We start from the raw sequence: 19,453 nt of genomic DNA, 5'->3' as shown, positions 1-19,453 counted from the left end.
TGAAAATGAGACAACCCAACCCGTATTTGAATGAAATGTAATATTTTTTGCTTACAAAGTAATATCTTTTATGATCGAGTAGAATTGAATATTTGTCTCACAAAACTGATCCATAAGACCATTTTATAGGAGTATTTATGTATTTTTTTTTAGTAAACTCAATCAATCATTCATTTTTGTGATTAGGTGAAATTATTTTGTAAAAATAAACCATTATCCACCTCGGTTAATAAGATCCTACACTTAGGGTAGTACCAAATCATACATCGGATGGTCTACATTTCAACACATATGCATAATAAATATTATATTGCTGACATGACAAATCATGAGTCGTTAAATCTACGGTTAGGGTAATAGCCTTAGAATATGTTGATATAAACTCATCCGTCCCTATTATTAACAATCATTTTTAAAAAACACATTTCCATTTTTTCCAAAATTGCCTTTGCTTTAGCAATAAAAGGCCCAATGTTTAGAGTTGTAATTAATTGAGTGATGCTACATGTACACGGAAGGTTACACGTTAAACTTGACATTACATAAATATCCTTGATGTATTTTGGAAAGAATTTTTTCAAATAAAGTGTAGGGATAATTTTGTAATTTCATGTAGAATGTGTAACCCAATATGTAACCTTCTATGTACATGTAGGATTTTCCTAATTATAATATGTTGGAATAATGATTTGGTAAAAAAAATGAAAAATTCTTAATTTATCTCATTCACAAAATCATACCAAACATAATACTATTTTATATTCAATATTACATTCCCTATAAATATTTTTTGTTATTATTTATGTACTTGTAATTCAATAATCTCCATTTCCAAACCAAGCATGTCCTAAGAATATTAAACAGATTATCAATGAGATGATATAGTGATAAAGGCACGAGGATGTTAACTCAAGGTATACATTCGAATATTTGTTAGACCTACAGTTATCTAAGTTTCGATGATAATAATGCAATCGAGTTGATATAGGTTGTGGGGCTACTCAGCTTGTAGCGATCCGTCCCGAATCACCTATTGATCAAAAACTTTATGTAGTGATCTGACTCGGCCATCTACTAAATCAAAAAATTAAGCATGAAATTATCATAAACAAAAAAATATAATCAGAGTAAACTGCGAAAACTAAAGACAAGTACTAACCTAGGAGAAAATACAACCGGAAAATTAAATGAAGACCCATAATAACAATAATTATACAATTCAATAGAATAAATATGGTGAATAAACTTAAACTAAGTCACTAGCAACCTCTGCTCCCAATATCTGGTTACCGACTAACCACCGACCCAACACCTGGTCAACCCATCAACTGCCCCGTTGAATGGGGTGTCCAATAAAAAAACCAAGGATGTGAGCGATATTGCTCAGTACGAGAATAAGAGTATACAAATGCTATGGAATTCATGTAGCAAGTGAACGGGTACCAAGGATAAGAACAAGTTAACTCTACTCAGTCTGAAAACGTCATAGCACATAGCACTTTGTGTCGTCACATCAGGGGTGGTTCTCACACCATATATGTGGATACTATAGTGTTGACCTGACCAACGTAGTCTTCAAAGTGACTAATGGGTCCAAACATCCATTAAAGAAGAGGGCTCAACACCCTTACTAACAGGCTATCTCAAGGATATAGACTCAACATGAAAATGTATGTAGTATAATTGTCGTGACATAACATATGCATATAAAAACATGTCATATATTAGGGGTGGAAAAAATTCCCGAAATCCCGACCCTTTCCGAATCCCATCTCATTCCCGTCCCGAAAAAATCTCAATCCAAAATTTTTCCGACACGAACTTTTGGGATTTTTCCCATCCCGATTAATATTGGGAGAGGGGTCGAAAATAAAACCTTACCCCGACGAGATTCCGGACCCGTCCGAAATAATATAATAATATATTTTATTAATAACTTTATTAATATAATAAACTAAATATTATTAGATTTTAACTCATATAACACTTAATTGTGGACTTAATTCGCATAATTTTTATTGTTGGAACGATAATATTGTAAAATCACGAAATGACATTTTATTTTTGTATATATTTTTTAAAATAAATTAATAATTTAATTAATTCATAATGATAATTATATAATTAGAACAAATATGTAGAATAAGAGTCAAGAGATTAATTTGACAATCTATTTAACAAAATTTATTTAGTAATTGTATCCGAATATTTTATTAATAATTATCCGATACATTTTTTCTCTTAACAAAACCTTGAAACATTATCCAAAATATTTTAATATTATATGTTTTAGGTTAAATATTTAGTTTTATTTATAAATATAAGTTTTTAAATAGTATATTTAATAAAATAATCACATTTTTTTAATAATTCGGGATTTTTTCTCCTTATCCGACGGGATCCCGAATAGTCGGGTCCCGAAATGTTTCGGGTACGAGATCGGGAGAAAAAAAAGTTTTTCGATTCTTTACGGGACGGGAGTTGGGTAGGGGGGTTTACGGGACGGGTCCTCACCCTATTCCACCCCTATCATATATAATCCAAAACATAGAACATGCATACTCAACCAGAATATCTCGTATAATACTTTTGTACCTCAACAACTGGCATGTGTTTACATGTGCTTATAGTCCATCACTACAAGACAAGTGAAATCATATCACTATTACTTATCTAAAAGTCTTAACTAAGCTAATAGATACTCCAAATAATTACTAGAGAACTCGAACAATAACTACGTCCCTCGTCAGCCCGCTGATGTCGAAGGCCAAACTCCAGCTTAGCTCTGGTACTAGTCCCGTAATACTTTGCTATCGTCCGACCTCGAGTATATGATTATAAACACTCAAAATATACAATTTATTCCGAACACACCTCAAACGCACACTAATTATGACGAAATCTAGACTTATTTATTGATAGATTTCGGAAGGTTCAAACCCGATATCGAATTTTCCGATCTTGCATGTATGCCACATCTCGGAACACCTGTCTTTGGAAGCTCCGATCCCAACTTCGGAAGTTCCGATCATGTTCGAAAGTTCCGATATTACACTTCAGGTGTTCTCGATATTGCACATATCTTACGTATTAATAACCATTTGACAACTCATTGTGCATGCAGTTTGGAAGCTCCGAACTCCCTTTCGGAGGGTCCAAACTCACCAATTGTAAAACTCTTTTTGACAACGCATAGTACACTCAGCTACTAATGTTCAGATGGTCCCTGCTTCCGAACCACTTCGGATGGATCGAACTATTCGGGTCCCTAGACTTCCGGAACGATTTTTGGACATCCTGTAGTTGATTTTCCACTCGGTTATAACATAATAAAATCTATTAAATCATGATTTATCATTATAAACATGTTTAATTATTTTAATCAAATAAAACAAAACTCAGGTTACTACACTTTAAGCATGCAATATAGCTTAAAATAAATAAACATAATCAGATTAGAACTGTGAAAACTTAATAAATACTAATTCCACAGTATAAACCGAAACAATAACTAAAACACAAAACAATAATTATACAACTCAATCGAAAAAAATAAATACCATCAATCAACTTAAACTGAACCACCAGTAACCTCCGCTCCCAAGCCTTGGCCACCGACCGACCACCGATCTATCTCCTGGTCAACCTATAAACTGCTTCATCGAATAGGGTGTATGAGATAAAAAAAAAAAGGCGAGATGTGAGCCACAACGCTTAGTACATAAATGTGAGTATACATTTCTATACAATTCATGTAACATGAAACATGAATGCTATGGTAAACATGGAATAAACTTTGCAATGTCATGCTCAAAACACAACCTCTACCTGTATGTGCATACTGCCATCAAGGATACATTGGTACCAACACAAACTGACTCTAATCTTAGACTATCACAGTCTTGGTGAACCACACATGATTCGTGCAAGGAAAACTAGGGCTGAGCGACCCTAGACACAACTGGTTATATCTAAAGGATAACATACACAACATGGTATAGAAATTCCGCATACATAATCACGACAAGATAACACATGCATCATATGACAGATAATAATGCAACACATAAACATACATATTCAGCTTGCTATCTCAGTTTGTACTTACGTACCTCAACTCACTGGTCTAGCAGTACAGCTGTCTACAGCCCAAGAATGTCCGGTGATGTGAAAGACCCAAAACTTAGACACCTCCCCACTACAACTCCAGTAGCACCTGCTAATGTCCGATCCTCGATTGTATGACCCAAAATACTCAATATAGACTATATTTAAAAATCCTTTCAAAGTTTATTTGAAAATGAGGTCTGCGTGCCTATTTATAGCCATGGATCAGATGGTCCAATTTGGGTTCAGAAGCTCCGATTTGGGTATTATTTCCTCGTGAGACAACATTTTAACATCTCATAGTACAGACGAGTTCGGAAGGTCCAATCCACCACTTGTCCAACCCAGCATAACACAGGTTTCTTGCTGAGTTTGGAAGATCCGAACTAGTTGGGATGGTCCGAACTAGTTTAGCTCCTAAGAAACTGGCTAGGCTTCTTCCGAACTATATTTTGGCCCTCGGATCATTTTCGGACGTTTCATAGCTCATTTTATGCTTGTTTTTCCCAAATAATTATTAATGACGCTTGTTTTTGGCGCTCATAGCCTTTCCTTGCTTCAGAATTTCCAAAATTTGTGCCAAGATGGCATCTTCATCGGAACCAGCAGGTTCCTGAGCTACAGCTTTTTCAGGAGCATCCTTAGGCGGAGCATCACCAGAGGTGCTTGAATCATCACTCTCAGACACAGATTCAACAATAGGATCGAAGGCAGAGGCAGCAGTGGAACCAGAGGATTTAGTACGAGCAACAAACTCGTAGTTAGCATCATCAGAATCATCGTTGGAGCTGCGATCCTCTTCGGCCATGGAGATGCGAGGACCCTTGTAAAAACGCTTAGACTGGGTGAAATCAGGGTTGTAACCTTCCTGCCTTTTTTATCGGCGAGCCATCAGTGGAGGGGGATGAACTCGATTCAGGACACAAAAATCAGGTGGATTCTCGAGATCAATGGCGTTCCCAGGTTCGCCCGGCATGAGAACATCAAGTGGAACGGGTTCCATGGGAACTGGCACAATCGGCAGAGAAGACCCCGTGGATGGTATTTCCGGTGTTGTAACACCGGCAGCAATATTGGGTTCTTTATGGCCCATCTCGCTTCGAATGTCTTGAGGATCAAGGCCTGCCATTGCAATAAAAATTGAAAGTGAGAGAAGAGTAGGGTTTGCAGAAAACTCAATCAGGTAATGGAAAAATTAGGAGAATGATAACACCCGATTAAAAAGGGAACCAAATATATAAGAATCCTATCACAAAACGTTAACATTTTCCCTCTAACAAACTCATAATTACCCTGATCCCTGATCTCCCTCAAGTTACAACGGTAACTTTCCTAAACGGCCAAAATTTTAAAAGCCGAGATTTAAGAGATAAAATCCCATAAATAAGGGAATAATCCGAGATAAATATTTCAGCCCAAATCTTCCAAAATTACCTCCACATCAGCCTAACTCCACTGAAACGAAAGGCAATCACAAAAATTCAATTTTTAGTAAATAGGGTAATTTATCAAAATTTGTCTATTTGGAACCTTACCCAAAAACAGAACCCTATTACCAAAAATGCATATGCATGGCCTATTTTATGCCTAAACAGAGTGTAACATAAAATAAAAATGCAATCACAAGCAAACGAAATGTTGACAAGTGTAGTGTTGCTTCTCATGTTGCCAACATCATCAACAACACTTAGTTTTTCAAAAAGCATTTGAGAATTACACACTTGATTACCCTTGATTTAAAAAAATTCCAGAAGTGGTAGCCTGCACACTAAAAGAACAGTCTTCATTGGACTCAATTAGGTAGCTTTTTCCATTTTCTTCTGATTATTTAGAAAGCTTGTTTATATGACAATGGTTATCAAACTTTATTAAAAAGCTGAACACTGAATTTGCAAAATCACCATTCACATGGGACAAGAACATGGAATACATGTACATCCCTCAACTACTTAGTGGTTTAGTCAGAGTTCGATTTGCAAGGGCCAGTGTGCTTCAATAAAAATTTTGCAGAAAAACTTGGCATTGATTGAATCAATGAAACAGAGATTTAAACACTACACATAACAGAGTGAGTGCAGAATGCCTAAAATCCCAAAAATGCATGACAAGAAAAAACAACAGTGTTGTCGGTAGTGTTGTAACACCACAGACAACACACGCAAAGGATTATAATGCACACATGTTGAGAGACCTCCGAAGAGTTGAGAATCTCTCATGATCTAAAGCTTTAGTAAAAATGTCTGCCAATTTGTTATTGGTTCCAACAAACTCCATTCAAATCATACCTTTTTCTACCAAATCTCGAATAAAGTGATGACGAATGTCAATGTGTTTTGTGCGTGACTGTTGAACTGGATTCTTTGATATATCAATAGCAATCGAATTATCACAATAAACAATGGGGGGTTCACTCTTAAAACCATAATCTTCAATCATTTGGTTCATCCAAAGAAGTTGTGAACAACAACTTCCGGCTGCCACATATTCAGATTCAGCAGTCGAAAGTGACACACAGTTTTTCTTACGACTATACCATGAAACCAAATTATTGCCAAGGTAAAAACACTCACCCGTAGTGCTCTTTCTATCGTTCACATCACCAGCCCAATCAACATCACTAAAACCTACAAGGTTAGTGTTGGTTTCCCTCGTATACCACAATCCCAAATCCAATGTACCCGAAACATATTTCAAAATTCTCATAACAGCTTTTAAATGGGTTACCTTTGGATCATATTGGTACCTAGCACATAAACACACACTGAACAAGATATCAGGTCGAATAGCAGTCAAATACAAAAAATCCCTATCATGCTGCGATACATGGTATTGTCAATACCAGCCACAACACTGTCTTTTCCTAATTTTTCACTCGAGCCCATAGGAGTTTTCAAGTTCTTAACATTCTCTTTGCAAAACTTTTTCACCAAATTCTTTGCATACTTACTTTGACAAAAAAAAATCCCATCATTTGATTGCTTAACTTGTAGTCCAAGAAAAAAAGTTAATTCTCCTACCATGCTCATTTCAAACGTAGAAGATATGCATTCAACAAAACTATCAACATGCTTTTGATAAGAAGCACCAAAGATAATGTCATCCACATAAACTTGACAAATAAGGATTTCACCTTTGTCCTTTTGAATAAAAAAGGTTTTGTCAACCTCACCTCGTTTGAAGCCAATTTCGAGTAAATACTCGGTCAACCTACCATACCATGCTCGTGAAGCTTGCTTCAAGCCATAGAGTGTCTTTTTCAACTTGTAAACATGATCCAAGTGGTGTGGATCCTCAAAGCCTTTGGGTTGCTTTACATACACTTCTTCATTTAAAATATCATTCAAAAACGCACTCTTCACATCCATTTGGTAAAGTTTTATACCCATATGACATGCAATAGCTAGCAATAGTCGGACTTACTCAATGCGGGCAACAGGAGCGAAGGTCTCATCAAAATCAACCCCCTCAACCTGAGTATACCCTTGAGCAACCAACCTTGCTTTGTTCCTAATGATGTTTTCTGATTCATCGGTTTTATTTTTAAAAATCCATTTGTACCAATGACATTACCATGATCAGGAGGTGGAACCAAAAACCACACATCATTTCGGACAAATTTCTCAAGTTCTTCATGCATGGCATTTACCCAAAATTCATGATTCAAAGCATCATTGACATTCTTGGGTTCAATATTGGAAACAAAATAGGAATGCATTACTTGTGAGTACACGGAACTCATGCATACTAACCCAACCATCTTGCGGTAGTCAACTTTGTCCTTAGCACGGGTTTACTTTGTTCCATGAACATCTCCAATAATCTGTGATGATGGATGATTCTTCTGTATCTTGCTTGGAATGTCCTTTTCAGTAATCATCTAAGCTTCCTCAATATTTTGGGAATTTTCCTCATGAACAGTTTCTGGAGGAACCAGTGTTGTGTTTGGTGTTGCAACATCAGGAACAACACTGTGTTTTTCGTGAGGAATTTCCAGCAAGCCTTCAATATCATCTTCAGCAGTTTTTCCTTTGAGATCTGTACCATCATAAAAAACAACATTAATAGATTCCATAATTATTCTGGTCCTAAGGTTATACATCCTATATGCACAACTATTTGTAGAATAACCTAGAAACAAACACTTATCACTTTTGAAATCAAATTTTGCTAGGTGATTTTTATCATTCAAAACATAGCACAGCCAAAGATATGAAAATAAGTGAGATTTGGTCTCTTTCCCATGAGGATTTCATAGGAAGTCATTGAAAAGCCACTTCTCAAATACAGACGATTGGAAATATGACATGCTGTGTTTAATGCTTCTGCCCAAAATCTCTTGGAGATATTTTTTGAGCTCATCATCACCCTAGCCATCTCCTGCAACGTCCTATTCTTCCTTTCGGCAATTCCATTCTGTTGAGGAGTTTTTGGGGCAGAGAACTCCTGTGAGATGCCCTTCTTATCACACAAAAAAGAAAAAAGAAGAGTTCTCAAATTCCTTTCCATGATCAGTTCTGATCCTTGCTACAGTCAAAGTATGTAGGTTAGTAATCTTGGTAAACAACTTCTTAAAAACATCAAAAGTATCTGATTTTTCTTTAAGAAACCTTACCCATGTAAAACGAGAAAAATCATCAACACATATCAAAGAATACCTTTTACCTCCATAGATTTCGACTTCCATGGGACCCATCAAATCCATGTGCAAAAGTTCAAGACACCGTGTTGTCCCACAGTGTTGTAACACGGGATGCGCAACACGGGATTGCTTACCTTTTTGGCATGCACCACAAACATATGGAACACCAGACTTTAGATTTGGAAGACCTCTGATAGCTTCAAACTTACTCAGATTCTTTAAGGTCTTGAAATTCACATGTCCTAGCTTTTGGTGCCATAGACTAAACTCATCAACCTTTGAGTGTCTACATGCAAATTCTTCACCGAGTTGGTAGCAATTATCAACTGATCTTGTACCTGTCATAACACAACAGTTAGCATTATCAAAAACTTCACAGGTATTTTTATCAAACTTCACATGCAAGTCATCATCACACAGTTGACTCATTGAAATTAAATTCGCATTAAGTCATTCAACGTGTAAGACGTTATGAAGCTTTGAAAACCCTTCCACATTGAGTGTTTCTTTGCCAACAATTCTTTCTTTTGCACCACCTCCATAGGTAACTTTACCACCATTTTTTTCAATGTAGTCCATGAGGTGATCTTTCAAGCCTGTCATGTGCCGTGAGCTTCCACTATCAAAATACCAATTACCTGCAGTGTTAGCTTTCAGGGAAGTATAAATAACAAAACATCTAACATCAGGCTTTTGTATCCAAACTTTCTTCACAGTGGGCCTCTTTCTGTCAGTGTTGCTCTTGATGTTGGGAAACACGGGGGGCAATACTTGCTTAGATTCCCAAAACAGATAGTCAGCTTTCGACAAAAAAGCCTGATATGACCAAATTTGAGACAATAGTGACATACAAAAGGACGCTTCCATTGTTTTGGCTTAGGGACAAAAACATTCTTTTCAACAATGAGTTTCTTACCTTTCGAAGCAGTTGAAGGATGGTTCAAGGAATCATTACCTTCCTTTACAAACACTGGTGTTTTGGAAGATTCACCAGTTTCAAAAACACTTTCTTTAAAACCAAGACCAAACTTATCATTCTTACCCATAGTCAAAATGGAATCAAGTTTGCTTGAACTAGAATTAAATTTATCAAGTGTTGTTTTTGCTCTTTCAAGTTCAGAATTCAGCAACCCTAGTTTCAGATCTTTCTTACTCGTGAGAATTTCCAATCTAGCCACGGCAGCTTTCAATTCAGTATTCTCTTTTGTAAGGGTTGTGTTCAACTAATTTTTTTTGTTCCAATCACAGTATAACTCTTCATAGAGTTTTTGAATACCTTCCAGAGTATAAGGATCAGCTACCTGTTCTTCATGATTACTGGAATTATCAAGGTTAGAAGCAACAAAACAAACAGATTTTTGAACTGTGTTGCATCCAGGTGTGGCAACACCGGAGCCAACACCAAGAGGATTGAACTGAAAATTTTTCTTACTTTCCAGCAAAGAAGTAAAAGATATGAGATCTGCCTGTTCAACCTTTTTTTGTTCTTCTTCAGAATCATCATCACTCAGAGAAACATTCATACCTTTTCGAAGGCCATTTGCGCATTCATAAGCATAGTGGCCATATCCCTTACATTCCCTGCATTGAACATTATCAAAATTTTTACTTGAGGACTGAACCTTACCTTCATACCTTTGTCGAGATCCCCGAGTAGCAGCGGGTTTTTTAGGCTTCTCTGAAGTAGGCAATTTAGGAAATTTTGAAGGTTGTACACCTTTCACATCTTTCTTTTCTTTCATTACCTTGAGATAATCAGTGAACTTCTTCGAGATCAAAGCAATTGAATTCTCTTCAAGATCAGATTCCTTTACTTCCTGTTGAACTTCAGAAAAATCATTGTAAACATCATTAGATACTTGAAAGGCAATAGACTTACCTTTTGAGTCATCTTCGGCTTCCAATTCCATCTCATAAGTGCGAAGAGAACTAATTAACTCATCCAAACCTATTATAGATGTATCTTTGGATTCATCTATAGCACAAACCTTGGTGTGAAATCTTTTGGGGACGGAACGAAGCACTTTGGATACAAGCCTCTCGTTCGAAATAGGATCACCAAGAACAGATGCTTAATTTGCAAGGCTCTTCAATCTTCCATTATATTCCATGATGGTCTATGATTCCTCCATTCTCATTTTCTCAAATTTTGAAGTTATGAGACGCATCCTTGTCTTCTTGACACTTGTCGAGCCTTCACAGTGAGTTTGAAGTTTCTCCCAAGCATCCCTAGCACAAGTACAAGTACCAATTAGATTAAACATGTTCATATCAACTGAAGTGAACATAGCATTAAGAGCTTTAGCATTATAAATAGCCGCATTATTCTCATCGGCAGTCCATTGTGATCTTGGCTTTGGTCCTGGTACATCATCATCTCTCATAGGTGGTGTCCAACCGTCAAGAACACGTTGCCAAGCCCTGGACTCAATGGATTGAATGTACATGCTCATCTTCAATTTCCAAGGGCCGTAATATGTTCCATCCAAAATAGGTGGACGAATTGCACTTGTGTACGGAGTGTCCATAACTAACCTGTAACATAAACCAGGAACTCACTTAGTAAAGTCAAGTGGTGGCTCTGATGCCACATGAAAGAAATGGTGTACATGGTTTGTTATGTAAAATAGGCAGTGTTGTCCTTTGTGTTGTAACACCACAGACAACACAGTACAACGGAAATTTAAAGCGTAAATAAAACACAAGTAATTAATTTTACACGAGTATAAAACTCGTGCGGGTGCCTTAGGGCTAAATATTACTAGTAAACGTAAGACCAGTCTTACAAAGTAGTCCTAGTAATTTTACGAAAAGTCATTAAATCCTAAATTTCTCAACAAGTTGAGAAATCAAACTTGCATCCTAAAATATAACAGAGTATAAAAGAAATTGGATGCAACTCCCGTAGCCTAAATTGAAGAGACAAAAAAAGATCTTCAACAACACAGTTCCCACAGTGTTGTTTCTGATGTCTTCAACACGAACGGCAACACGGGGACATGCAACAACGGTGGTTGCAAACCTTGCTTCAGAGTTCTTCAAATTCTTCAACAGAATTCTTCAGAGTATGCGTAGTAAATTATCGTCTGAATTCTTTTTTCATCTTGTGCATGAAATCCCCTTTTATATATTAGCATTCAAATCTTGAAGATTTCCTTAGATAGAGTCCTACATGAATAAGGAAACATGTTTTAGTAGGAAATAAACTCTATCAAATCTTGCAAATCAAATCTTGATAATATCGAATTATATTATATCAAATAATCACCTTATCAAGACATGATATCAAATCTTGCAAATCAAATCTTGATAATATCGAATTATATTATATCAAATAATCACCTTATCAAGACATGATTTAAACTTTGGCAAATATATCTTTAACATAATCGATATATACTCAGGATATTTACCATATATTTTATCTTGTATAGAAAGCAAAATCTAATAATATCAATTAATATAAAGGCCAAAAATATCAAGGAATAAAATTCCTTTCAAATTGAAGTACGATATATTTTATCACATTTTTTAAGCGTTCGTGCATTTTTCAAGAAACATAAGCAAAGTCTATCCGATCTTTGAAAGATCTATCGCGTTGTTGATAATTAACTTTATTATTTGTATTCGCGAATAGTTTATAAATAATTAGGTAGTGTTTAGGAATTTGGATTGCATCTATGAATCATTTTTGAGCTAAAGCTCAAAGAGCTTCTTAAAAACAATCTCAAACACTACCTAAATTTTTATAACCTTCAAAAATCATATTTTGAATAGATGGAGAGTTTCTCAGTTGGTTACGATGAATCAAATAAGGTCCAGATGTGTATAATTGTTGCGACTGCATCTAGATTTACTAAAAACTTCGTTAAAAGAAAAAAGTTTACCCATCTCTATGGAAAAAAGCTTGGAATTCGGATACCCACTTGAAGATCCCCCTTATTAATAAATTAAATGAGGTACCGTACGAGTTCAAACAATTTGGCTACCCACTTGAAGAAAAAATGTGAAAAAATAAAATAAAATCGACATATTAACACGACATTAAAATTAAAAGTACAAAAGGGATAAGATGTTACTTGATATGAAGCGCTTTATTTGGGTAGTGCTTGTGTGGGAATGATTTGCCTTTTTGAAACAAAGGTGCCTGCCTTGGATTCAAGAAGTCGGCATCATCTTTTTTTTTTAATAAAAAAAAAAAGAAAATTCTTATCTTATTGCCTTTATTTATTTATGTATTATTATTTGAATCGACAATTGGGAATCAAATCATGTGAGGGCGGCTCGTGAATCATGCCCGCACTACACGTGAGATTTTATTTTTTTTATTTTTTTAAAAAATAAAATAAATAAGAGGAGAAAAGGAGAGGATATTGTTTACCTAATTAGAGTGGATTCTCGAGTCGTCTCCCTTCGTTAACCATACGAAATATAAGTTTAAGAAATTTAGCATGAACTAATTTAAAAAAAAGGTTATTTCGTTGCAAATTTTTTAAACGACAGACTTTTGTGAAAAAATAATTACACATGTAATAAAAAAATTTAAAAAAGGAAAAATTAAATTGTATTCGACCAAGGTTTTAATATATGATTATTAAATTTCTACCCTTTGTTTTAGTAGATGTTTGAAGGTTAATTTGCAACAAAAATTAAAATATTTCTGAATAAAAAAAATATTTGACCGATACCATTTCCGAGGTTTATATATATATATATTCCGAATTACGTTAGGTCTCTTCCTTCTAGAAAATTTTGGTGGTGTAAAGATAAATTTGAGATTGGCTTGTTGGCTTTTATGGTAATGTGTGCTTTAAAGTTATTGTTTATTTCCTAATAATTGACTTAAAAATGATGGTCTCTTTCACGATGGAACTAATGGATTTGAGTCCTTTTTTTATAAATAATTTTTTTCTTATATATAAAAAATATTTGTTGCTAATGGCTTCATTAGGTATGATATTATTCGATCCATTGAAAAGTTAATAACAAACCCCTTTTATGTATTGGGGAGAATAAAATCTCTGACGTGCAATACCCGCTTTAACTGTTAATTTATTGTAACAAAATTCATTTGGGATATTAACTTGGATTTTTTTTTTATAACAAGTATATCTAAAAATTTAATTTAAATACACGCGATACATGCAAATATGTAGGGGTAAAAAATAATAACGAAATGTCGAAATATCGTATATATCGTACACAAAAAAACCGTATATACCGAAAATTTTGGTATAGGTATCGGTATACGTTTTTGAAAAATTCGGTATTTCGGTCGAACAACGTTCATATTTTTTAAAAATTTAATTAATATACATATAATTAAATATTAATTAAGTCGGTATAGATGGTATAAACGGTATAAATTTATGGTGAAAAACAAGAGTTTTTTAAAATAATGTCGGTATAGACGATATTATACCGATATCGTATCGAATTTCGGTATACCGAAATTTTTCGGTAAGAACGGTATGAAATTTATGTTATACCGAAATTTCGGTATATCGAAATATCTATACGGTATCGGTTTTTTTGATACCAAAATTTTCGGTACGATATTCGATATTCTTTGAAAAGATCGGTATACAATACCGAACCAGCCCTACAAATATGTACTATAATATTGTGCGCTAGGTTCCAAAATATCAACAAACTAGCAATGACAATTTTACATGTAGATTCTGGGGCTTGCGTAGGGGTGTAAACAAATCGAGCCGACTCGATAAATATTTTGATGCGTTAAAAAATTTCATATCAAATAAATTACATCGAACTGATATTCAACAAACCAATTTCTTCAATAAACCGAACCTAATGATCCCAAAATATTTTTGTGTATCAAAGAAAACATGTGAGATGGCTTGTCCGGAGGTGAAACCACTCCGACGCTCAAGTTAGTGTAGGATTCAATAGAAAGAGTATAAAAATTGCAAGGGATAGAAAACATGTAAAAAACGTGTAAAATCCATAAATTATATGTGTAAGAAAAGTATATGAGGCGTTATGGAAAGTTTCCCATAATAAGGGTTAAGACCCCTTATTTATAGAAAGCGAGTCTCAATCCATGTAAAATTTCAATCTATAAGTCAACTAAAATTATGGATATCTATGCAATATTCTCTAAAATATAAATAAAGATATGATATAATTTTTATCATATCATTATATTTGATTTGTATTCGAACTTATCGAACTCGAGCCGAATCCGAACATGTTCGAACTTTTTTTCGAGCCGAGCTTGAGCTAAAATTATTTTGTTCGATAGTTCACGAATATGTTCAAATATATCAAGCCGAACTCGAACTCGAACTTTATTTCAAGCCGAACTCGAGCCAAAATATTTGAAATTTTCGAATTTCGTTTCAAGCTCGAACTCGAATATATTAATTCGAGCCGAATTCGAGCCTTAAATTTTTACGTTTATTCAGCTCGATTCGGTTCGTTTGCACCCCTTACTTGAGGCTGTCATCCCGAACATGGGCGAGTTCAAGATCATTTATCAGGTATGAATTTGGGTTCCACGAAACTCAAATTTCATGATGAGATTGCGATTCTCGCCTCCAAAATCCACCACCACGTTATAAAAAATTATACACAACAACGATAACAATAATATACATTATCGGAGCAGAGATAGGTATACATTCTCGAGAGGATGAAAATCCACCACCACGTTATAAAAAAAAAGGAAAAACAGCAATTTTGGTCTTCTATGTTTGTCATTTTACGATTTTGGTCATCTATGTTATCATATTTTAGTTTTAGTCCTGCATGTTTCGATTTTTGGCAATTTCAGTCTTTTTTCTTAAAAAATACTTACGTGACATCATATAAGTCAGCTCCACATTATCACTGCATTGGTGCCACATCGAAAAAAAAACTAAAATTACAAAAAAAAAGAAGATAGCTAACTAACAATTGAAATCTGAAAATATAAAAAACCAAAATTGCAAAATGAGAAATAGAGAGGACCAAAAAATCAATTTTTCCATAAAAATATAATTGTTGAAAACCAAGAACTACATTTTCCTCTTTGCTTTTAAATTTGGAATAATCCGAAGAGAATTCTTTTAAAGTGTTTATAAATTACGAAGTTGATCCTTACTCTCGTTAAAATTGCAATATAGTCCCCACGGTATTCTTTTAAAATTGCAGAATATTTCTTGCCCATGGTTGATTTTTTTTACTCCTCCATTTATTCACAATTATTATTTTTCGAAATATTATCCATTCATCGAGAATAATGGAATACCATCACGCCGTTTCTTTCTCAATCTAATTATTTAATTTATTAAATATTTCCAATAAAATATTTTGGACTTTAAAAATGAACTTTTGATCCACCCTATTCAAAATTCAACTATTTTGTCGGGTGAAGTTATTTTTGGCTTCGAAGAGATAATTTGAAGTTTTGAACCGTGATTTTTTGGTTATTGAATTGTTCAACCGTTTAAAATATTTGAATTAAATTATTACGGATGGAGCCAAATAAATTTCAATTAAAAAAAAATTGGAATTTTTTTTTAAATAATTAATCATTAAATTAATACAATTATAGTATTTGACATATATGCATAAAATAGTTATTATTATCACATTTTGTTCATATCACTTTTTTTTATTAATAATTTTTTTTTACTGAACTGTATTAGGGGTTGAGATGGAGGAAGGGGGTTATTGCAAATTATTTACGAAAAAAATTGTTATTGAAAATTGAAGAGTAGCATATTAGAAATTAGACAAAGTTACGGGGACTCGGGCAAATGCTATCACCGATCTCCCTTTGGCTCCATCACTGTTTACATCTTTATCGGTTATCACGGGACATTGTTTGGTTTGAGTGATAAGATAAATAATTCATGGATAAGTAATATAATGTAAATTAAAAATAAATAAGAAAAAATAGTTAATACATTATTTGATTTGATGGATAGATTATAATTTATTTGATTTAATTGATGTAAAATTATTAATTAATAAATAGATAAATAATATGACGAAAATAAGGCGAAATCAATTGGGATAAGTTATACATAGATTAATAATACATCAAACCAAACTATGCCTTAACTATACAAAATTTTTGATAAACCAACAAACTCTCTGTTCTATATTTATTTTTTCGAATTCACCTCTTTTGCTCAAAAACTATATAATTTTACTTTGAGTCCGTTTGGTTATAAAAGTTAAAAAATAAAAGCACTTTTTTTTAAAAAAAAAAGAATAAAAATACTTTTCTTAAAAGTGTTCGTTTGGTTACAAAAGACATTTTAAAAAAGTGCTTTTTTAAAAATTAAAATTTCTAGCTTTTTTATCTTTTGCTTCTAACTATATTTAAAAATTTAAATAAAAACATTTTTTCAACAAACTATATTTAAAAATTTAAATAAAAACATTTTTTCAACATTTATCCAAACACCAAAATGAATTTTGTTTTTTAAGTGAAAAAGCTAAACTTATTTTAAGTACTTTTTTAAGCTTTCAGCTTCTGTATCCAAACTGGCCTAATGATACTACCAACACATATTTTTAATTTTGAAAAATTTAATGTGATTACTTTTTAATCTCCTTATCAGAAAACAAATTTACGAAAACACAATAAAAATTTGTAATGTTTTCATGTTCACCGGTTTACACTATACAAAATTTTTTCCCCAGGAATAATAATAAATTACCTTTTCAATCAAAATATCAACAAATAAAGATAAAAAAAAAAAAAAAAAAAATTCATCGATTATTATTGTTGTTCTTTTTGAGAGAATCGATCTTGATTTTAAAATAATATCGGAAATATTTTAGGGTACATTATCGACTATTCTGGAGGAAGCATATTTGTAACAGAGCATAGTGCGGGGCCCACAGAAGCAAAGGGTACAATTGGGGAAAATGTTGCGGGCCCCACTAAAAATGCCGTGGTCCCCTTCGAAATTTATTACCTGGCGTACAAGTGGGTTTTGTCTGCCATGTCTATCTCCTTAATTATGGGTGATAAGGTTTTTATTTTTATTATTTATTTATTTATTTAATTATGACGAGACGTTTGTTATAATAAATCTTGGTCACATATCTCGTTTTAAACTTGATAATTGATGATAGTAAACTATCAACTATTTTTTTTTTCTAGCGATCATATATATATATATATTAGTGTTAACAAAAAAAATAGATGGTCTCATGAATAATTTTTTTAAAACGGATCTATTATTTGATCTGACTCAAAAAAAAAATAATTCTAAATAATCACATCCACTCATCTTATAGTTATAGATATGTAAATTGAGACGATATCACGTAAAACCTATCCAACTATTGATAAATAATACATGAGCACGAGTAATAGGATGACGCCATGATATTATTTTGGGTTTCATTAAAATACCTTGTAAGTCTTGTCAAACTAAACATTTTTTTTTTTTGAGAAAACTAAACATTATTTTACTATATTATTACTAGCAGTTATCATTTTCGTCAGGTATATTATCTTCTATCATTTATATTGTAGAAATCGATTCTATCATTTCAACTTAAAACTTGATAAATTTTATTTTAAAATAAAAACATTCATTCTATTTGTTTACGAATCACATATATGGTATGTTCCACGAATTTGTAAAGTTAATTAATCATATAAGGTAGAACAATGGTTAAATGCACAAAACCAATTTGCAGAATAAGTCCACAAATACATAGTTGGGTTATATATATAATGCACAAAACCAATTTGCAGAAATAAGTCCACAAATATATAGTTGGGTTATATATATATATATATATATATATATATATATATATATATATATATATTGTTGGGTTGTATATCTCATAATCTTTTCAAGTCCTCCCTTGTAAGTTGTAACCTATAAGCTAGCCTTTATCTGGGATTTGGGTTCGTTTACTTATCGACAGACAAGTTGATTAATTATTTTAATAATGAAAGTGATTTTTTATTTTTTATTTTTTACTTTTCAATAAGCCAAACTCATATAATAATACAAGTATACTTCACCTAGTGACATGAAGATCCTTCTAGCTTCACGCAAGACAACATTCTTTCGTACTTCAAAATTTATTGGAGACATCTAATTAGTTGATAATTTTTAATTAATGTTGGAAATTAAGTTTCATACTTGAAATATTTGATTTTATTATTTGAATTGAAAAGAGGAAGGAAGGAGAAAGAAAAAGGAAGATAAAAGAAAAATAAAATTATTACAATTAATTCACGAACTTAAGATATAATTCAAAATTATAAATTTTGATCTTAGATGAACTACAACACATATATCATAATATTCTAACTTAATGTTAAAGCTTCATTTCGTTTATCGATAAATGTTCAGACCACGCCTGGTTGTTCTCACCATCGTAAAGAGGAATTATTCCCCACCAATTACTTTACCAACGAAAATAATTTTTGTATTTTTTTAAAAAAAAAATTAAGAGAACCACAAAAAAGGAAAAGATGATAGGTATCCCAATCCTTAATTTTTTGTTTTCATCAAACATTCCTGTAAGATATTGCAAATACATACTTTTCTCATTGAAAATTTTAATAGGTATCCAAATCCTTAATTTTTTGTAATAGTTGCATGTTTAACTTTTGTCATTACGAGTTTGTTAAACACAATTTGTTTTTCGTAAAAATTATCATTTTTTATAATATTAAAATTATAATACGAAAATGACATTCTATTATTGTAATAATTT

At 33.0% G+C, this 19,453-nt stretch overlaps 1 protein-coding gene across 1 annotated transcript; it reads right to left on the bottom strand.

Moving 5' to 3' along the window:
• Positions 1–10,863: 10,863 nt before the first annotated feature.
• On the bottom strand, positions 10,864–11,274 carry LOC140874286 (uncharacterized). Its single transcript, XM_073277558.1, has one exon. The coding sequence runs from the start codon at positions 11,272–11,274 to the stop codon at positions 10,864–10,866; it is 411 nt and encodes a 136-aa protein (XP_073133659.1).
• Positions 11,275–19,453: the final 8,179 nt, after the last annotated feature.

This window comes from Henckelia pumila, chromosome 1, assembly GCF_033568475.1.
Source record: "Henckelia pumila isolate YLH828 chromosome 1, ASM3356847v2, whole genome shotgun sequence".
In the NCBI taxonomy this organism is placed as follows: domain Eukaryota; kingdom Viridiplantae; phylum Streptophyta; class Magnoliopsida; order Lamiales; family Gesneriaceae; genus Henckelia; species Henckelia pumila.
The sequence above is the reverse complement of the archived record's forward strand: the minus strand, read 5'-3'. Positions and strand labels throughout refer to the sequence as shown.